This window comes from Diaporthe batatas, assembly GCF_019321695.1.
Source record: "Diaporthe batatas strain CRI 302-4 chromosome Unknown Contig00032, whole genome shotgun sequence".
Taxonomy (NCBI): Eukaryota; Fungi; Ascomycota; class Sordariomycetes; order Diaporthales; family Diaporthaceae; genus Diaporthe; species Diaporthe batatas.
Genome location: NW_025408579.1, coordinates 158,623 through 179,474, shown reverse-complemented (window position 1 = coordinate 179,474; position 20,852 = coordinate 158,623). Strand labels below are relative to the sequence as shown.

At 53.4% G+C, this 20,852-nt stretch overlaps 7 protein-coding genes across 7 annotated transcripts; 2 read left to right on the top strand and 5 right to left on the bottom strand.

Moving 5' to 3' along the window:
• Positions 1–460: 460 nt before the first annotated feature.
• On the bottom strand, positions 461–4,684 carry KVR01_013782 (uncharacterized protein). Its single transcript, XM_044784620.1, has 2 exons — positions 2,610–4,684; positions 461–2,546 (listed from the first exon to the last, which is right to left on the bottom strand). Exons 1-2 carry the CDS (start codon positions 4,447–4,449, stop codon positions 553–555), a joined length of 3,834 nt encoding a protein of 1,277 aa, XP_044637209.1. The 5' UTR covers positions 4,450–4,684; the 3' UTR covers positions 461–552.
• A 446-nt stretch (positions 4,685–5,130) lies between these two features.
• On the bottom strand, positions 5,131–7,853 carry KVR01_013771 (uncharacterized protein; the record flags this gene model as incomplete). The annotated part of the gene is made up of 2 exons (XM_044792617.1): positions 5,131–5,865; positions 5,926–7,853. 2 exons carry the CDS (start codon positions 7,851–7,853, stop codon positions 5,577–5,579), a joined length of 2,217 nt encoding a protein of 738 aa, XP_044637198.1. The 3' UTR covers positions 5,131–5,576.
• A 720-nt stretch (positions 7,854–8,573) lies between these two features.
• KVR01_013801 (uncharacterized protein) lies at positions 8,574–9,389 on the top strand (the record flags this gene model as incomplete). Its single annotated transcript, XM_044791685.1, has 1 exon — positions 8,574–9,389. The coding sequence occupies one exon, from the start codon at positions 8,574–8,576 to the stop codon at positions 9,387–9,389; it is 816 nt and encodes a 271-aa protein (XP_044637228.1).
• Positions 9,390–9,938: 549 nt separating this feature from the next.
• Positions 9,939–11,014, bottom strand: KVR01_013811 (uncharacterized protein; the record flags this gene model as incomplete). The annotated part of the gene is made up of 3 exons (XM_044782422.1): positions 9,939–10,047; positions 10,108–10,563; positions 10,626–11,014. 3 exons carry the CDS (start codon positions 11,012–11,014, stop codon positions 9,939–9,941), a joined length of 954 nt encoding a protein of 317 aa, XP_044637238.1.
• An 881-nt stretch (positions 11,015–11,895) lies between these two features.
• KVR01_013820 (uncharacterized protein) lies at positions 11,896–13,094 on the top strand (the record flags this gene model as incomplete). Its single annotated transcript, XM_044784945.1, has 4 exons — positions 11,896–12,642; positions 12,712–12,785; positions 12,842–13,014; positions 13,069–13,094. 4 exons carry the CDS (start codon positions 11,896–11,898, stop codon positions 13,092–13,094), a joined length of 1,020 nt encoding a protein of 339 aa, XP_044637247.1.
• A 195-nt stretch (positions 13,095–13,289) lies between these two features.
• On the bottom strand, positions 13,290–16,035 carry KVR01_013786 (uncharacterized protein). Its single transcript, XM_044792898.1, has 3 exons — positions 15,743–16,035; positions 15,288–15,646; positions 13,290–15,233 (listed from the first exon to the last, which is right to left on the bottom strand). The coding sequence occupies exons 1-3, from the start codon at positions 15,811–15,813 to the stop codon at positions 13,414–13,416; spliced, it is 2,250 nt and encodes a 749-aa protein (XP_044637213.1). The 5' UTR covers positions 15,814–16,035; the 3' UTR covers positions 13,290–13,413.
• Positions 16,036–17,052: 1,017 nt separating this feature from the next.
• KVR01_013783 (uncharacterized protein) lies at positions 17,053–18,803 on the bottom strand (the record flags this gene model as incomplete). The annotated part of the gene is made up of 3 exons (XM_044790690.1): positions 17,053–18,212; positions 18,293–18,372; positions 18,448–18,803. 3 exons carry the CDS (start codon positions 18,801–18,803, stop codon positions 17,053–17,055), a joined length of 1,596 nt encoding a protein of 531 aa, XP_044637210.1.
• Positions 18,804–20,852: the final 2,049 nt, after the last annotated feature.

Here is a 20,852-nt window from a genome sequence, read left to right as displayed (position 1 = left end):
ATGGGAAAATTAGTAAAATTTTATGAAACAGGATTTAGGAGCTCTATATAGGTTTGTCATTTATTCTACATGTAATTAAACCCAGCAATAGGGTATTCACAGAAGACACTTTTACACTTCAAGCCCCTTATCTTTTAGTAATTCTTCATATTAGACATTTTATGGCCAATTAGCATGCTCCTTTGGAGGCTACCAAAGGAGGAGTTTGTAATTTTGAAGTGCAATGTAGGCTTAGGCGCTGTGGACACTGTGGATGATACACACACTTGATAGCACTTGAGGGCTCATGGTGTAACCAGTTGACTTAAGATAGTGTGAGCAAAATAAGCAGGGGCGCTAAGAAGGGTTAACTCACATGTGAATTACCCAGATCTTTCATGTGAATCTTATTATGCTCTATAATTGCACATCCATGTGGTTAATAGCTATTTCCTTGTTTTACTACTCCTTCTGTCATATATAGAGTAAAGAATAGAATTAGATATATCTACCTGGCGCTATATCATTTATTATGAAAACTAGTACCTTATGTGGAACAAGAAATCATCCACTTTAGGACCTTGGGAACCCTCCGGGTGCTTGGTACCAAAACATCGATGCCAGAGTGACCAGTAAAGGTAACAAGTCTACGTCAGCTCCCGTTTTCAGGCTATGCGGTTCAGTGACTTCCGGCCCAATTCCTAACAGCTCCGGGCCTTCTGACTCAGTCGTTGTCCTCTCGGTTGCTGTTGTCCTGCCAGGTGTTGATGGCGGGGTATCCTCGAGACTAATCTCCTGGCGATCGGGGGTGGCATGGGCCTTCTCGATGTCGAAGTCTGAGTATTGCACACCCTCCACAATCTGTGTACCAACATCCTCTTCGCTGCTCTCATTGCTCACCGTCTGCTCGTCAACACTGCGTTGGGTGACCAGATCGCTGGTATTCACCTCCTCACGAGAAGGGGCCGACGATGTGGAGACTGCGTCCCCTGTCTTGGCGCTCGCCTCGAGGTTGGTCACTGATTGGCAGGCCTCATCCGTCTTCGCGTGCTCACCAGCTCGAACCTCACAAGTAGCGGCTGAGGGTGGTGTGACTGGGGGCGAAACCAATGAAGACGAAGAGGCTGCGTCACTGATTTGGGCGTTTGTCTGGACCTTAGGATCTGAGGTGTTGGTCTCACTTTCCTCCTGTTGCTCACCAGCACCACCTTTTTCTACCACCTCGCTGCTTTCAACCCCACAATCCGGGACGAAAAGAGAAGAAGCCACCTTGTTCTCCGTCTGGACCTCGGGCTCTGGTGGGATGGTGGCCTTGCCTTCGGCCATCTGGGCAGCATTGATTTTGGAGACAATCTCTCTCCCCTTGACGATGGCACTCTGAGCTTTGGGTATCGATGTCTCGCTGCCCTGGTCAGTGGGTGGTGAAACGCCAAACGTAGCTTCGATGAGTGCCTTGAACTTCTCGCAAATGGTGATTGAGGGCGGCTTGCTCGCCTCTCCATTTGCCCCCCTCAGCGGGCAGACCAATGAGTCCGGATCTTGCCAGACAACAAGCTGCATGTTGGCGGGCGTAGTCTCCTCCACAGGCGGCACCACCCGCGAGATCACTTCGCGCACACTGCACGCCTCGTTCCGCCTTGTTTCTTTGTTGTAGACATACCGTTTCCCGCCATTGCCCTGGCCCAGCTCGCTCTGTACAGGGTTGTAACGTCTGTGAAATTTCTCGAGCTCTTCGGATTGTTCCCTGGAGTTGCTGGGCATCATCTTCTCGAACGCGGCGGAGAAGTGGTCCACGTCCAGGCGCAGCCTCTTGGGCATCTTGCGTGCCTTTTGAAAGGCCGGGGAGACGCCGCCACAGAGTGCGTCGATCCGGCCCTGTTCCATCTTCCAGATGAGAGCGGCCTCAGCGCAGAGGCTTCGCAGGTCCGAACCCGAGAACTTTTGGGTCGCAGCCGCTATGCCCTCGATATCAACGGCTGGGTCGAGGTCGTCATCCTTAAGGAAGATGCGCAGGATGGCGGCGCGGGCGTCCTGATCGGGCAGGCCGACATAAAACTTTTGCGGGAGGCGGCGGAGAAAGGCTTCGTCTAGGTCCCATGGGCGGTTGGTTGCGACGACAACCAAGGGCGAATCTGGGCTGGTAGAGAGGCCTTCCATCTCGTTCAGAAACTGAGTCGTAGCACCGCGCTCCCAGCTTTTGTCGCCAGAGCCGCGGCGGTAGAAAAGGGCGTCGGCCTCATCAATGAAGAGGACGCAGGGACTCAGCCTTTTCGCAAGAGAGAAGGCGCCTCGAATGTACTTTTCGGTCTCGCCCACCCACATTGATTGTGTTGCTGCATAGTCAATAGATAGCATGCGGGATCCCGAGGAGGCGGCGATGGCGCGGCAGAGATGTGTCTTTCCTGTTCCCGGGGGCCCGTAAAGCAAGCATCCCTTGATGCGCAGCTGCGCGAGGAGGAACTCGGATGAGGCTTCTACATCGATCTTGGATGAAGGTACCAGGTTCTGGATCACCTCCTTTGTGTCCTGGTCGAGGATGACATCGTCCCATGAGACCCTGAGGTCCTCTATGAGAAGTTAGGGGTCAGTGGGGAAATCCAATCAAGAGAGCTGGGTCAGGTCGGGCTTACTTGGTTTGACGACACAGTCTCGGAACTTCTCCTCATAATCATCCAGGAATTGGCCTTCTAGTGGATCTTTTTCGACCTCTTCACTTTGTGTCTCACTTTCTCCAGACTTCGCTGTGTCGGAGGAATCCTTTTTACTCTTGAGCAGACTAAGCTTTCTCAGCGCAACATCCACATGCTTCGATGTGATGACTGGATGCGACTTGTTCCAAGCCCGGGTGAGGACTTGTCCGGCGGCACGATGGACATCATCGAAAGCCCACACATCTTGCCCATATCGCGCGAATTCATCTTCTGTTGAATTTTTCATCCATTCAACCTCAAGGCGGGCGTTATCACCATCGGCCATGAGCGCCCCTAGTACCCGGGAGAGACGCCCAGTATTGACTTCGCCCTTTCGCCGGAGAGCACGAGCCTCGGAACCCTTTTTCGAAGGGTTGACAACAGAGAGCGTGACTGTCGAGAGGTCGGACACACACAGCTTCCGGCACCGCTTGAACCCGACGTCGAGATTTCTAGTCGAGATCACGAGCGTGATATCTTCCCCGTTTTTTCGCCTCTCCTGCACCAGTTCGCCGAGTCTGACAAGCACTCTCCTGTTCTTCCGGTAGTCAAAGACCTTGTTGCTGTAGTCACAGTCGACGACGTGTATTAGAAGGCCTCGTTGAGCAGGAGCTACGTCTCCTTTGGCCGCCGGGTCATCCTTTAGCTTGCTTGCCTGGGATGACTTGGCTGAGACGCCACCAAGAACCGCGGCATATGATTGCTTCGCGCGCTCTCGCCATGCCGAATATGAGAATTTCTCTTCGTCCTGCCACTTCTTGCCACGTGCCGCGAAGTAGTGCTCCGTGAATGTCGCTCCATCCGACCAGTCCGGCTTCCAGTCGTCTTTGATGGGCTCTTTTGGTGCTGTCATGCTTGGGGTGGTCTCCACCTTGCCCTCCTCTTTGGCCTCGTCCTTGGATTCTCCCTTGGTCCCTTCCTTCTTCTCCTCCGTGGGACACTCTTTGGAGTCCTCCTTGGATTCGTTCTTCGGAGACTCCTTAGAATCCTGGTTGGTCTCCTCCTCGGACTCTTCTGTGGTCTCATTCTTGACCTCCTCCTTGGGCTCTTCTGCGGCCTCATTTTTGGTGTCTTTCTGCGCACCACTGTCCTCGGATTCTTTACTGTCACCAGCGCCGGTGTCTGTTGTTGATGCAGCCTCCTTCGACTTCTTATCAGACTCCTTCTCGGCAACCAAGTGCTCCTTGTCTTGGGTGTGGAACTCGTTACCTAGTCGCTCCAAGTCTTCGTAGTTGAGGCTGATCAAACCCATACTCAATGACTTTGCAACTTGGGTGACGACGTCATTCATCAACACTGGCTCCATAATGCAAGCATCACAATGGGTCACGGGAGCCACGGAGCAGCGTTTGAAAAGAACAGTCCCGTCCTGAGGTCGCATACGCCGCCAGAGCATGTTCGTCGCCACCGCGTCACGTAGCTCTGAGAACTTGGCGTAGGAAATAGCATCTTCTTGGCTGGTCTCATGCTTCTCAGCGGTTGCGTGTGGGTCGGGGGAATCTGTGGCGGACTCGTTCGTGGATCCTTGGTCATCCGGTTTGGTTGAGTCTGTGTTGGGATTGGTCTTGGATGATTCTTCCTCTTCTACAGCCTCCTCTTCTTCATCGTCGTCGTAACTGTCCTTGGATTTGACACAAATTTCGCATTGACAGATGGGGAACTGCGCCTCAGTTGCGTTGAGGTCGAGAACAGTCTTGACGTTACGCTCCAGGAACCAGCCTGGCAGGCTATACCGGCTCGGAGTCGCCTTTGAGGAGTCGTCTTGGGTATTCTGGGGCATTCTTGCTGCTAAGTTGACACCTCTCCAGGGATATCGTGAAACTGGTGATGAGCTCCGTCCGCGAGAAACTGAATGACGGAAGTGTGACGAGGCAAGAAAGCTTGCACCAAGAGATGTGAAGAATTATTGACTGTGTCATTTGGGACACACCAATTCATAAATGCACGACGGCCTGATGCCTTAAATTGAGGCCTGCGAGTGAGGCCATACTGTTGGTGCCCACTTTTTAAGCCGCATGGCTGGTGGTTCTGCCTAGCTACGCCGCAGACATGCATCTGTCGTTGCAGCAGTTTAATACGTGTCGGTGGGTCAGAACCATTAGGCGACGCCACGTAGTGTGACTCAAGCCGGTAAGGTATTCCCACTCTAGGCAAAAGGGGTGATTTCGTTGGCTCGCACATGCTTCACAGCCTGGAACAGGCCCTTGCACTTGCCTTCTCTGCAGCAGTGGCTATGCAATTCCCAGCCGAGTTCGTCATTGGGGATGCAAAAATACGGAGGCAATGAGAGTGCACCGAATGTCTTGGCTGCATGTACCCTCGGGATTACCTGTTCTCCCCGGTCGGTTCCAGGGCTGTGTCATACTCCAGATGTTCCGCAGTTCGGTTGGTTGATATCGAGATATCCACAATTTCAGCGTCACGGTTCGCACTGAGAGTAAAGCTTGGAAGATTCGAGGGCCTGAGGTGGTACTCTCAATTGAATTCCACGCTGTCCAAAACGCGATGGTAAGATGAATATGCTATGGACTAGACTTCGTTGCTGTTCTCAAGTCGGGACCTTGCAGCAGGATGAGGGGAAACCTCGGAAGCAACTGCGGTTGAAGCAATACCGCTGGTCCCCAATTTCAGAAGACTCCAAACTTTGGACCGCATTTATACATGTACCGGTAGTCGACTCGTTCCAACCGAGGATATTACCCGGAATAGGACGACCATTGTGTTGCCTCTTCAGCGCAAGGCAATTCAAAAAACATCCCCATATCTGTGGCTGAAGCCATGAGTGGAGCATGTGGCTGTACCCCTGTGAAGCATACCAGTTGACCATGACCTGTGCATGCCTCATGGCCAGAGTCAGCCGCACTCATCACAGCCTGGGAATCAACAGAAACAATCGCCCGTTCAAGTTCATAGTATGAGGACCATCACAGCTCCTACTATCGCCAATATCGTCCACCCAGAACCATCATCAGGCATTTTGAAGGAGCCATTGGCGATTGAGGGATCTGTCTGGGTCGTGCCGGGCGCCTGTCCCGTCCCCCCAATCCCAGCCTCCAAAACGAGTGAATCCAAGCCACCCTCAATACCTCCCAATGGCGCGACCAATGCCATCTGGCTCCAGCTAAACAGCGTATTCCTCCCGCCGAAGATGAAAACCTCAAACCGGCCCCTGAACTCATCATTCACCCACACCCGACTGCCGTTGACGACGTCAGTCTCAATGCGGATCTGAACAGGCAGGGTAATCGGGACGTGCTCATGTGAGGAGCTGGACACATTAGTCCAGATACGGCCGGGGTGCCCGGGGTCATGGCCATCCGATTCTGAAGTGGAACGTAGTGGGTAAGGCCAGTTGTCGGCAGTCTTGAAGACGAGCGTGGTGGTCTCCGTATCGTTCGACGTGACGTTTTCGATGCTCAGCGAGGTATCGGGCCCAGTCAGCGAGAACGCGGAAGAGGCTCTTATGGTAAGTGTGTACGGTGGGCCATACGAGCTTCGGCCGAGGCTCACGTTAGCCGTATCACTTGGCTGGCGTGACCACGACACGAGCGGGTCTTTTGCAGATAGACTACGTTGTTGGCCAGGAAGCCGTCGGTCGAGGTTCTGGCCCGGGGCATTTGGGCTGAGGAGCTCAAGAGTGGAGGGCAGGCCCTCCGCAGAAACATTGAGGCCGCGTGCGCCGGACCAGGCTCGAGCTGCGACCACGGGTATTCCACCACGCATGGCATAATAAGCTTCGAGCTGCGTCGTGGCGTCTGGGCCGCTGTCGCTCCAGGCAGCAAGGATTGCACCTCTATTCCCGCTCGCGCCAGGTTGGAGCTGCTCGGTGGTGTTGACATGATTGAAAAGCCGCGGATCCCATTGCCAGCCAGGCACATTAGCGAAGTTCATCGTTCGTGTGATGTTGTAGAATTGCGGATAGGGTGCTGGCAGAATCGGCATATGGTCGTTTTTGAGACTCATGTAGGCCCACCAGTCGTTCGAGTTGATCAACTCGTACCCTTCATTTTGGAGTTGCACGGGATCAGACTGTCCGTATTGCCAGTGCTGGATTGTGATATCGTCCGACACGGTAAGGTTTCGAGACGGCTCGTAAGTGCCCCAGATACGAATTCCCTTTCCGGAGGTCTCGTTGACCCAGTCCTTCATCCCATTGACGAAGGTGATGTAGTCATCAGCGAGTTCACCATCATATTCATCTGCTCCGATGTGAACTTCTTTGGTCTGGAACCAAGGCAGGAACTCCTCCCAGATGGCCTTCACGGTGGGCATGGTATCGGGGTGTGTCAAGTTGAGAAGGTCCTTCTTTGCCAGCGCAAGTTCGGGCTTCCATTTCGTGATCGCCAGAGCATGGCCAGGGGCCTCTATTTCTGGGATCACAGTAACGCCGCGTTGCGCACAATGGCTCTGGAAGTCTTCAAACTCCTGCCTTGAGAGGGTCTCATTGTGTCGCTCGATGATGCCTTGGAGCTCTGGGTTCTCTGGGAACAGCGAGAAATGAGAGTAGACTTTATTCCACGTCTCATTGTGTCCTCTGTTCAAGGGGTAGTTGTCGCTCGAGTGGTAATGGAATTCGGACATTTTGAAAAAAGAGGCGTAGGTGCATAGTTCCTTAAGGAAGTCGGCTGTGTACCACTTCCGGCCCGCATCGAGCATCCACCCTCGTGTCGCATAAGCGGGGGCATCAGCTGTCCGGCCTGGAGCCAATGCCGTTCCATTAGCAATCAGAAGCTCCTGTAGCAGGGTTCGTGTTCCCCAGAACATGCCACGAGCACCCGTTCCACCAATGAAGACAGTCTCGGCCGATACTTCCAGCTCATAGCCCTCTTCTGTCGGAAGCCCATTTTCATACTTCACATGGCTTGTGTCCCCCCGGAACCAGCCGAGGAAGATGCCTGAATCAGGGAAGTTGTCGACCTGCTCGATCGTCCAGTCGCCGCCGAAGAGTTGGGCAACGTCTCGGCGAAACGTCTCGGCGAACTCATATGCGGAGGGAGGGATGAGCGTCAGACCCTTCGAGTCGGCATGATCTGCGAAACTGCTCTCGACGTAGATTTTCTTGGGGGCTTCTTGGATTGAGAACCCAGCGGATGACGTATTGCTCTTTATCCATTGCACGGGGGGAAGGGTCTGCAGAGCAACAGCAGAACCCGCAAACGCAAACAGTTTTCGCAACAGAATCATGGTGGGAGGGGGACAGCCGACGTCACCCCTGTGGCGGGCGACATTAGCAGCGTATTGATTTTATAGCTGCGTGCAGGTGGCTGGAACTGGCTGTGGCCTGTGGCCGGGCTTTTCTTGGCTGGCGATCCGCAAAATGCACAAAAACGCACGGCCAGGGTCAGCGGCTTGGATGTCCCATTCGTCGCGCTGCCCGGGACGCTTACCATGTTGATGTACTAAAGTCTGCGGGGGTTATAGGGATGGACTGACGTTGCCCCAGAAGCTGTGCCTGGGCTTATTAAAAGGCGATTAAGCATTTGCAGCAGCCAGAAGATAATATTCCGGCTCCAACGCCGGGCTTGGTTCCCCGATAAGAGATGCCGGATGCACACCCTGGGGCTTTTTATCCGCCGGCCCACCACATAGTTACATATGTATTCTAAGAAGGGGTACTCTTTGTCGAGAGGTACTAGTAGTAAATAACAAGGTTTAATGCAGTACCTTGGTGTAGAGTTATCTTAATTTAAGCTCTTAAGTTTATCTTTCCATATCACGATATTACTTTTATATACAGACCGGCAACAATATGAGAACTTCGGAGTAGTACGTGACTTTGAGGTTTTGGAGTACTCAGGGCTGAGTCAGCCACTCATGTTTTCGGTGTTGGTGTTGGTAGAGCAGGGTCTTTACGTAGAATTTGGCGGTTCTTTGAACGTGGCCATCAATTGATATCATCTGAAAATGGCGGCACTGTATAGCCTCCTCCAAGTCAAACCTTCTGATGCAGAGGCAATTGCGTGCGGCGTCGATGTCCCGTCTATGCTGAATGGCCCGCTTTTCAGGACCATGTTCCCCACCTACAGCACCCTGTCGCCAGAGGAGCGAGATAAGATCGTGCAGTGGTACATCGACGGGCTGGAGGACGCCCTGTCGGACCCCGGGGATGAGTTCTACCTAAAGGTCTGTCGGCGTCGTGGTGATCAAGGCACCGGCTCCGTCACCGGCGACGAACACCTGCGGCCGCTAGGCTTCTGTGGATGGGAGGTCATTGACCACGGCCGCACTCGCGCGATGCAGACAGCAGAAAAGACGGTAGATGACTCGGCTCGGCCAGGCGAGCAGGCGCAGAAACAACAGCAACAGCAGGAGGAGGAGGAGGAGGAGCGGCAAAAGGACACCGAGGGGCAGCCTCTCAGCACCGAAGTCAAAGCTAAGAAGCGGCGAGGGAACTATCTGCCAGAGACACTCGACGTGGACGCCTGGCTGACCCTCTCCAACAAGCTCAGAGCGGAGCGGAACCGGATACTACAGGGGCGTGGAAACGTATGTCGCCTGACATTTATGGCTGTGCACCCAGACTTTCAGAGGCGCGGTATCGGGTCGATGATGTTGCAGAGTATCTGTGATGAGTCGGATAGGGTCCCCGGGCGCTTTGCATATGTCCTTGCTGCACCAGAAGGTGTGCGCCTATACTCGAGTTTCGGGTTTGAGATAGTAGGAAAAGTCGAGACGCCCCACGGCAACATCACGAGCATGTTGCGGCCGGCTCCTCGGTAATATCGACAACTCTCCGAACTAGCAGAACACGAGCGTCGCTCGCGTGCTTTGTTGATCAAACTTGAGAGGCATTATGAGGAGAATTAACCTGGCAGTGGTAAATCTTGATCATTCATCAGCAGTTCGTTGGTATATTATCCTGCATGTGAGATACCGATCTTCTCCTTCCGAGACAAGAACCTGTACTTCACCGGCTGGATACTGTAATGTTCCAGATGTCCTATGCGTGCGTGTTCCTGGCCTAAGGCTTGTGCATGCATCATTTTCACTTGGTTGCGGGCATTCCAGCTGAGACTCTGACTTCGACGGCGATTGAGGGGTCATGAGGGCCCAGATTTGCGTTGATCGAAGCACATGAGGCTTTGCTACAAACGGCTTCCCCAAAGTTAAGCCTTGGGATGGGCTTCTTTCTATTTTCTACGAGTATAAATCTTAGGGAGGGGGTCGGCTTTCCAATGCATGAGCGCATGAATATTTAATATATATACCTCAGATACAATAGTTAGATATTCGTTCACGCCTTCAACATGAGCCATTCCCTCCCACACGTCAGCGAGTCTTCGTCCCGATCCAGATTGGCCCCGTGGTGCATGTTAATAAGTCTCCATGTCGATCGCATGTCGCTTGCACATAACCCACTCCAACCGCGTCGAATGAGCTGTGATTCTGTTAGCAGTTGACTCTTCACAGTGAGAATACACGCCTAGACTCCACTTACGCCCCATCGCACTGCCAACTTTGGTTGACCGTGAGCATGTTGAGCTTCCTATCGAACACGAAGTCCACTGTGCTCGTAGAGGCCTCACCTGCAGCGGCGCAGGTCCCCGTAAATTTGTCGTCCTCGACTTTCCCGGTATTTGTGCAGTTGAATGAATCGGTCACTTGATTTCTCGTGTTCCTCAAAGCAAATGCGGGACCAGTGTCATCTTTCGGTGGGTCAGACAATGAGGAGCCAGGGGGCAATTCGTACTGCCTCTTCCATGCCTCCAGCTGCCATGACTGATACGCGTCCGCGCTGCCAGGACAGCGCGTATCAGGTTCTTGTGGCGTGGGGCCTCCCTTTGTGGTGAACTCCATCGAGGCCTTGGGCGCCAGCGTACAAGTCCGGGTGCCCTCCTCGGTTGTTGCGCAACTCATGTCCAAAGGCATGATTCCTGTCGCGAGGCCATCGGCTCTAGCAGTCCTGTCAGAATTTTTACAATAGTAGCACTGTCATAACTGCGTGGTGATCCTTACCCCTGAGAATCTGAGCAACCGAACGTATGCGACACATACATGGTGTGATTGGGCCAATCCATGGCGAAAGAGACAGTGGTGTCGTCTGAGAATCCATTGCCAGCCCAGATGCAGTCGCTCCAGACGATGTTGTCCGCGCCATTTTCGAACCCCTGCCAGGCCTCCGGCCACGATGCCACGCATTCGAAGAATGTCCCATAAGACCTATTGGTCGGAACTATACTCACCGCGACTATTGCGGAGCCATCGCTCTGGCCCGAGCCTGCGCTGTCGTATCTCGCATCGCTCACTCGCCAAGGGTAGGTGGTACTATTACCACAAATTCTGGCAGCGGCTGCTGTTGATGACAGCGCCAGTGCTGTGAATACTGCAACTAAGGGGTATAGCATTGTGGTGGGTGAAATTGACAGTGATTCATCTCATCTTCAACGTGCCCCTGAGAGGGCGACCGAGAGTCGCTGGTACTGTACATATGTAGACTCCTTATCTAAGTACCTGGGTAGGATGTGTCATTCTGGAGCAGATTGCACGCGACTCGTTCAATAGGCTTTCAAGGGTAAATAGTCTTGAAAACTCATCTCTCGCCATATAGTGCCACCGCAAGTAAATACCCAGGCTTGGTTGTGACATTCTAATTTGCGCTACAGTGCGGACAGTTGGTCTGTTTTACCGCTTCACGATGATGGGGCAAGATAGATTACAACGACGTGAGATGTTCAATCAATATCCCTTGGCGAGCATCGTATATCCCTTATGGGAGACACGTTTGGCCGCTCTCACATGTCTTGGTCTGTCCTTGTGGGGACGAGCGTTCCCGCTTCGCTTATAGACTATGGACGTTCATGATGATCCCCAATTCTGCCTAAACCGCGGCGGCTTGGGCGGCTTCTGAAATAACGCCGACCATCTACTGTTTGCCGAGATACCCTCCTCTGATGCATTGGTGATTACCCTGGTCGGCTCGGCTGCTCCGGCTGCGTGTCGGATTGGCCGCACTCGGTGTAAGTGGCAGACCTGATCGAGCCGGTAGACATCTGCCGGCCCCCCAAGGGATGGTGGATGTAACCGTTTGTGTTGAAACCAAGGATGATAGAATGATCTAAACACGGACAACCGGGTGCTTCTAGATACGGGCAGGAAACATATGAGCAGAGCAACCCAGCTCGGCGTCAAGCGCTTCTCCGCGAAACTCTTTCAAGAACAGACCTCATCCAACCGAAGGACTCACGCAATAAGCATCTGATACGAGCTACCAAAGTGCACCGCGAAAATGAATTGGATTGTCCTGGCGCTGGCGGTGTCCGCCCAAGCGGTAGCCGCACAGCAGATGATCCGATTCGGATGCTCGCAGCTTGTCGTGGAGAGACTGGACCCCCTGGTGAACCCAGGCTCACTCGTATCGCCGCATGTGCACCAGATCGTTGGGGGGAATTCTTTCAATGCCAGCATGGACCCAGCATCACACGACCTCGTGACGGACTCGACATGCACGAGTTGCACGTTCTCGGAGGACTTTTCAAATTACTGGACGGCTGTCCTGTACTTTCGAGCTCGTAATGGGACATTTATGCGAGTTCCACAATTCCCAAACGTCGGAATTCGAGCCGTTGGCGGCATCACTGTCTATTACATCCCTCCGTACGATGGCACGACGAACGTCACGGCCTTTGCCCCGGGTTTTCGCATGTTGGTAGGAGATGCAGAGCGACGCACCGCAGAAGGCCAGCAGCGTCAGCTGTGCCATCGCTGCTATGTCAAGGAAGACTACACCGGCGGAGCAGGCGGTGGCGCACCATGCACTGGATCCGACACAACTTCACTTCCGCCGAAGCCTTGTGATGGCGGTATCAGGACCACCATCACTTTTCCCACCTGCTGGGATGGCAAGAATCTGGACAGCCCGGATCACAAGAGCCATGTGGCCTATCCCAGTTCGGGTACCTTCGAGTCTGTGGGCCCTTGCCCTGCGACCCATCCTATTCGGCTGCCTCAGCTGATGTATGAAGTCATGTGGGATGTGAGTTTGTCTGGATCTTATCTGGTCGGATGTTACTCGTGGAGATCAAAGTCTGATTCTTCTATCTAGACGCGGCCATTCAACGACCCCGAATTGTGGCCCGAGGATGGTTCACAGCCATTCCTATGGAGCACGGATGACAAGTGAGCCCCGAATTAATCAGCCCGTACATGTACCGGAGTCTGACCATGAAGCAAAGAACCGGGTACTCACAGCATGGTGACTATGTCTTCGGCTGGAAGGGCGACAGTCTCCAGAGAGCACTTAACGCCCGCTGCAACAATGCCGTGTGCAAGGAACTCAAGACACAGAGCTCCGAGGAGGCAATGAGGTGCACACTACCGCAAACCTCTGTTGAAAACGTGGATGGTTGTGAGTGTCCTCTTCCCAGACCATGTGATGTTTCCTTCATTAACATTTGTCAAGGGTTGGATGCCATTCCCGGAACGTGATGATATGATCCACCTTGGAAGGTACTATGGTACTAGTTTCAAAGCCACGGCGTTGCACTGCTCTGACTGGTTTTGCTTCTATTCCGTACTTATGTACCTGTTCATACGTCCGAAGCCGTATACGGCGCCTTCAAACATTGATAAATGCTCAAAACATCACATGCAGCGTTTCAAAACACCCTAGAGCATACATGCCGATAACTTAAGTATCAAATAGTACCTAGGTAGTCATACTCTTTAAATGCCATGTTCTTCACTCGGGTAACATTTCAAAGCGCTGTGGACTTTCGGCGACGATGTCATGAAGAGGAATATTCTTCTACTTTGCTCCTCCATCTATATCACCACCATAATCGTCCAACGTCGCCCGGCCCCACTCCAGGCTTTCCAACATGGCATCACCAGAATCCCCGGCGAGATTAGCAAAGGCTTCCTCCCAGAATTCCTCATTGTTTTCACCATGAGGTCCCGTCATGTCGACATCGTAGAAAATCCCATCGGCCAGACTGGGGTTGTTGAGTATGTTGAAATCGAATGTTTCTTGGGGCGGCTGGGAATAACTTGGACAAGTGGACATAGGAGCCAAAGAGGTGGATTGGGAAGATATCGCTCCTTCTATACATTCTCCCATTGTCTCTGCTCCCATATCTTGCAGTAATGGATTGGTGCTTGGCGAGAACTCGGCTGAAGAGGGCAAATCGAGACCACCAATGTCATATTGGGATGCTGCTCTCGGCTCATTGGCTGACGTGTGCTGAGCAGAGGGCACGAATTGTGCTCGAAGGTGAGCCAGCAGGCGGTACCGAGCTGCGAGATGGCTATTTCCTCGGCGTGAAATCCCGCGCAAGAGGTCAAGGGCGGCATTCATAGACTCGGTGTTCTGGGTGTCTTCTGGGAAGGCCACGCAGACCATAACCAGCACTATGGCAGCTGAAAATGCGTATTCTGAGTCCATGTATCCATAAGTAGCCACCAGGTTCTTCTGCGCTGCAACCGTCATCATGTTGATTGTCTCCTTCGCTGCATGGAGGCACATTTCAATCACGTTGACGGTAGTCTGGGTCAAGCCCTGTCGCCAATCACTCTCTTTTTCTGTAATACCCTCCTTGAGGCGCGCCTGCACGACGTGAAAGAGCAGCGGCCGCGCTGTCAAGTGGATACACTGAGAGTAGTAGAGCAGCGTTGATACAGACTCCCTGCTAGTGTTGAGTTTGTTCGGTTCGAAACGAAGCGTGTCAGGTAGCTCTTGTTGCCACTGAGACAGAGCCAGTATAATGCTCTGCACAGCCGCCATTAAGCTGGAGCCCGACTTTGGCCTGTGGCGATAGACTTTGGTCATAATCTGGCCGTTAATCTGGGACAGCTTTGTGTAGTGCCTCAGGACAATCGCAGCACAGGATTCGGGCTCAGATGGTAGTCTCGAGGGAAGCTCGACGCCGATGTCTTCGTCTTGAATGGTGATAGGGTTCCCAGATTTCGCGCAGTGAATGCGACCAAGGCTATAAACGCTCCACCATACACGGCGCCTGTGCTCTTTGGTCTCCGAGTCAATGTTTGCAAGGGTTGGTTCTTGGTGAAGACCAAGGGTGATAGCCATGCGGAGAGCTGACCCGATGTATAATGAGGACGCGTCCCGACGGTTCAGGTTTTGCATGAAAAAGCCCACCAAGGCGAGGGTCTCGACAAATAGTACGCTCCCTTGTTCGTGTAGGTCTGGAAGAAGTTGTAGGACGTGTGTGAAATAGTCAAACCCCGGAGGCCCGTCATAATCAATCCACTGGTTGACCGAGTACATTTTACCAAACGCCAGGATGACCAGCAGTTTTGCATATTTGAGACAAGCTTCTTGATCAGCGAGATCGAGTGAGTTTTCATATGCCTCCTGGAGGAGTAGATCGAACGCATTTGGAGACACGAATGAGAAGATAGTACCGATATATGTGTGCTGGGCCGCGAATAGCTGCCGTGCGATCTCGATTGGGGGCAAACGAATGTGGCTTGCATTACAGAGACGTTTGGAAGGTAGTGCTGCCCGGTCGTAAAAGTCGGCGTCACGGTCGAGGCTACCATCGTCAAACTGGAGTGAGGCCTTTCTTAGACCTCTGAGCAAGTGATCGGAATGCGCCGGGCCTTTGAAACCTGATGGGTGGTCAGTGTTGGCGTTGAAAGTCAACGGGAGAGATTCCAAACTACTGGGGGAATTCTCAGAAATATCTAAGCTGAGCTCTGAGAAAGCTTCTGGGAGAATGATATGATCATCATTGTTTCGATAATTTTCTGGGGGCTTTGAAGAGCTGGGTTCGCTTTGGGCAATCCCATGTGCGGCTTCTAGCCGTGACACCTTGGCTTCAAGCTCTCTCAGGTATCTGGGTGGCGTAAGATGGTGCTCAAACAGGGGACATCTGGAGGCAAAAGGGACAACCACAAACGCTTCATTGATCGTGATCTTCCTGGCCTCTTCGTAAACACATTCAAATCCGGCTGCCTGGCATCTGGCGCATTTAGGACGATCCTTGGAGCAATACGATCGTCGCTGTCGACACCTATGGCATCTGTGACGGCGTCAACCAGTGGAAAGAAAAACATGGCAAGACATAGTACCGTGCAGTGACACCTTCGACAGATAGAAATCCCAGGCGTTGACTCACGCGACAGGTCGGATGACAGATTCCTCGGAACCTTTGGAAGGTCCCGTGGTGCCAAGTGACAGTGCGGCCATGCCTTAGACCTTTGAGGCAATGGCATGAAATGCAAAGCGGCTTGAGCGCGCCACAATCTGCTATTCCTCCTTGCCACTCATGCGCTCGTGACCAACCAGCCTTCTCCGGCGCAGGTTGGGAGCAAATCCTGACGCACCGTCAATTGACTCATGCGCGTGTGACAGTTTGTATACTCAACAGGACATGAACCTCTGAGAATTTATGCGAATGATTTGCCAAAGACAGTATGGGGCCGTGCTGTCAAGAGGCGGAGGCAGAGATCCGTTTCTTGAGCCAGCCGCCAACCGACATCTGGACATTGGCATCCAAGCAAGGTGCTGACTAATGGCCAAGCTGCCTTTGCACTTTACATGTGGGCCGATAGCGGACCCATTCAATGGACTAGGTAATACTGGCAAGTGTCGCCATAATACCCAGCTGGGATGTTCAATGCCAGTGGGCTGTTCTCAAATCCTTGTTACTTGATTTCTCAAAATCATTTGTATTGTCGATATATACCTATAGCCTGCGGATCAGCATTGGTTTAACTTCCCCAGGGTGCCTTCAAGTCTCCAGCCTATAATCTACCTAAGTATGCATACTTAAGTCCTCGAGGCTTAAGCTCATGGACTGGCCTGACAACTGGTCTGGTTTCGCTTCTATTCTGTATGAACAGAGAGCTCCCATGCCTGGTGCGTTCTTTCAGGCGCAACTCCGAGTCGTTTCACGAAGACCGCGAGAGTGAGAAGCCCACAGTGACTCACAATTATTGCCTGAGGATTTTCCATGGTTCGTAGTCAGGAACCTTGGTTCAAGTCTTGCCCTAATAAACTTCAAGGTCTGACAGCGGCTAGCTGGCGCGTGCGGATCAAAACAAGTTGAGTGGTGAATGAGGCTCGACCAGCTGTCCTCGGGCTGTCTGGTTGTAGCGGGCGACACTTACAGTGTTGGCACCTTCATCGGCGCTGGCCGCCTGGGCTAAAACCCGCATTAATTACATTTAATATGCCATAATGGGCCACGTACTTTGATGTTGTTTTTACATTCCTGCTGGGTAGATAGGGCACGACATGTCTACCCGGGGATTAAACGTTCCAGGAGCCAGTAATAAACAAGAATTAGAGCAAGACAGTCCATGGAATTCTTCTTTCTAGGTCTTAGCTACAGTCATTAAACTTGCGTATCGGACGTGGAACATTCACTCATTGAAACAAATCACACTCCCTACATAGTATGTTTGCCACCTGGATACCCTCCTTCTACGCAGTTGCGAAGCGCAGTGGCCCAGCCCAGATCCTCATCCTCTTGCCAAAGACGATCAGGACGATGATGATCGCAAATGCCGCCGCGACAACGGCGGCCTGAATCCCGAAGCTGACCTTGGTCCCCTGCTTCTCAGCCCACTGGACCTGGAAGTAGGAGATGACAAAGCCACCAATGGTACGCGCATTGTTCAGGTGTGCGCTAACCTCGCCGCTGGCCTCGGGGTAGCTGTCCAGGCAGTAACTGCTCACGGCGACGGTGGTTATCATGATGCCGTACACGTACAGGCCCCACGACACGGACAGGGCCATGAAGTGCCACGCGTTCTCCAGCGCCTGTCCGACGAGCACGAGCCCCACGATCATTAGCGGGAGCGAGAAGAAGATGGCCCGCAGCCTGACCTCGGGCTCGAAGTGGCCCCTGTGCTTTTTGATGTAGCTCTTTGCCAGGACATCGTGCAGGAAGTGGCCCGTGACCTCGCCGAGGAGCACCGCGACGACCGGGGTGAAGTAGAAGTATCCGATCTGCAGCGGGCCAAAGTTGTAGAGCGGCGTGAGGAAGATCGAAAGGGTCGTGTTGATGCCGACGACCCAGGCAAAGGTCAGCAGGTAGTACACAGACGTCAGCAGCACTGTGGGCTTGAGGATGACCTTGACGACGCGCATACAAGCCTGCGGGAAGGAATTTCGCATGCGCCGAGAACGAAACTGCGAGATGCCGAGCACGCGCGAGACCCGACTACCCAGGTCTGGCTGCTCTGCAGCCGGAATACGTCGGTCGTAGTACGTCTCGTCGACAAAAAACATGGTGAGCAGGAGCACCACGCCCGTCTCGGCGGTATACACCCAGAAAGGGGTCGGCCAGGGTTTGAAGGCGGTCATGAATGCCGCGAGGAGCGGGCCCATATAAGGGCTCATGACGAAGAAGGACGCCCAGATGTTGATCTTTCGAGGGCGTTCGTGGAAGAAGAACATGTCCTGGATGAACATCATTCCTCCACCTTGAGTGACGGTCGAGAAGAAGCCGTTGAGGATGCGGGCGCCCATGAAGGACTCGAACGTATCAGCACCAGCACACCACGCAGCGGTAGCAAAGGCCACCACGAGGAAGTAGAATGCTACTGGGAGACGTCCAAAATATGCAGACAATACGACGGCTGTAATTTTCAGTTTGTCAGTCAAGAGTGGCTCGTGGCGCCCGACGCGTACACCTTGTTGCAACAGGGTATAAACACACCAAAGATCCCGCCTGCGCCCAACATGAAGACGTTTCCAGACTGCGAGTGGTTCACCTCGTCCGGTGTCATGCCCCATTCCCTACTGGCGTGTCAGTGTTTTGTGCTTCTCCTCAGTGTGGCGTTTCAAGCCCTGCGAGTGGAGGGAGCGACATACGCAGCCTGGGGGATTAGTGTCACTGCGCCTGTGGCGCTGCCATAGTCGGGCAGAAAAGCAGCGGCAGCGATGATGAACAGTATCGTGTGCTTCTTCCGCCAGCTCCAATTCAAAGGGTCCTTCGGGTCGTCACTTGGCTGCGGGATGAGGCGGGTGTGGCCATCAGCGGCGAGCTTGACGCCGGCGTCCGAGGGGCTCCCGTCAGAGTTCTCCGCGTCGATGATGTAGCCAACATTCTCACGGTACTCATGGAGCTCGTCCTTTGTGGTGACCCTCTTCGCCAAATTTGTGTGGACAGGGTTGGAGTCGACCTCCGGCTCCGATGTGGTCGGCGACACTTTCTCGTTGTCAGCCATTTTGAACTGAGTAAAAAAAGGACTCCAATGTCACGATGGGCAGATGTAGTGCGTCGATGAGTTCTGGTGGACGAGGAAAATGAAATACAGGAGCGCCGATCTGCACAGATAAGGTGCACGCATACTAGTATGGCCTGGCAAGCGCAGCTTTGGTACAGGAAATTTATTCCACCGGGGCAGAGCCATTCATGGTGAAGCTTCGGGCTGATCCAACGAAAGGTTGCAACGCTAGTCGGGAGATCGCTACTACCTTTACAAGGATCGCAGCCGCGCAGCCAACGGTCACCAGATGGGCAGTGGGAGGTTGGCGGGCAGGGCTGGGTGAGGGTCCCCAGGACAAGGACAGCATTACGTGGAGGCGACTATGCGGAGATGATCCGGCCGCCAGTCGGCCAGTAATGGCGGCCCCAGGACAAGCGTTCCAGGTTGATGGGCCCACCAACTTAACTTGGTTCATGCTGGGTACGATGCCGTTGTCTAGTGCCCTGACCTCGGGAACGCTTCAGTGTCTGAGTGTTTGAATACCTATCTAGGTACACCCATTCCTAGATAGTATAGATCAAGGCATGCCACCCCAGCATTGCGTCGTAACTTTGTGTGCCAGCGCCGGACATTAAGCGCGGGCCTGGTCACATCCTTTGGATGGTCTGCCCGCGATTCCTGCGACCGAAGTTACAGCGCACAAGCATCCCGAAGTTTTCCTTGCAAGTGCATGGAGTTAGTTAGCAGTACCTCTCCTCCTCATTTGGCCGTCGTCTACAGATCTACAAGAATCCTAGAGAGCACCCACTGTTTACTCGAAAGTACTTTTAGCAGAGAGGCTGGGTGGCAACTACCTCACAGCTAACCCTGGCCAATCAACTTCTCAAGGACAGGGAAAACTCTGGGATGCTTGCGCGCTGTAGTTGTAACCTTTCCCAGCCCTGGAGGAGCAAGGGTGAAGCGTCTGTGCTATCGCTAAGCAATGAGTAAGTAAACAAGCTTTGCAAACAATATTCCCCCGGCCGTTTATCCGGCGAGCCGCGTCGAGATACTAGCTCAAACAAGTTGGTCATTTTCTGGGCCGGGAAACAAAAACCCGTCGACCACCACGGCCGCCGGCCACCTAGCTTCGCCTCCAATAGCCAGGGGGATAGGCCCCACACCAGGGCTTTGCTTGCGGGGAAAATCTCTGGGGCGTCTGGTGCTTCTGGGGCTGAATCTGGGGGAGGGACGGACGAATCTGTAGGCATAAAATATCTGCCAGAGCCAGGGGGGTGGTCAGAAAGACTGGCTCTTGCGGGGTAGCCCGATCCTCGATATCCACCCAACCTCGATCCATCCTCGTGATTATCCCGAAGAACATCGCTTCTCAAGCTGGCGATTAAGGGGTGAACACGCAGGCAGATGTCGCTGCATTTTCAAAAGGCGTCCAGGTTGAATGCGATCCTGCAAGGGACATGCTGCGCGTCAGAGATCAGCCATTTCGGGAGAAGGCGTTGCAGCGTGACAAATATCATTCCAGAACATGGCTTCAGCGAGATGCCAAAGAATACAGGGGTCACCTGGTCCATTTCGCCCCCAGGTACTAATGGCCCACCCCTAGGGGAAGGTGGTCGGCGCTTAATGCAGGCCAAAAGACCGGCCCAATCTGACGTGTGGACGGACTCGGGGCTGGAAAGCCGGCAGTTGGCAGACGCATGCGTTGCTGCTAAGGTCTGATCTGATACAGGGAGTGTGTTCTCCCGGCGTGCGTCTGGAAGCTCGCAGTGAACGAGCCGAACAACCTCGGCGCGCGGGAGGTTGCTCAGAGTTCGCAACCAGGCGTCTGCGTTGACGTGGAGTCTGTGAACACAGAGTTTGTAAGACGTAGATTTGTCTGTCCATTTTTGTGCCTGCATAAATCATGACCACGCGTCTCTAGGGAAAATATTCATCCCATCAAGAATCATCCCACCGACGAAGGGACAACATATTGCATCTACATCGGGCCGGCCAAGGAGATTGCGCGGAGAGTACATACGATGGAGGAATATACAACGACAACATATTCTCCTGGATATCGCACCA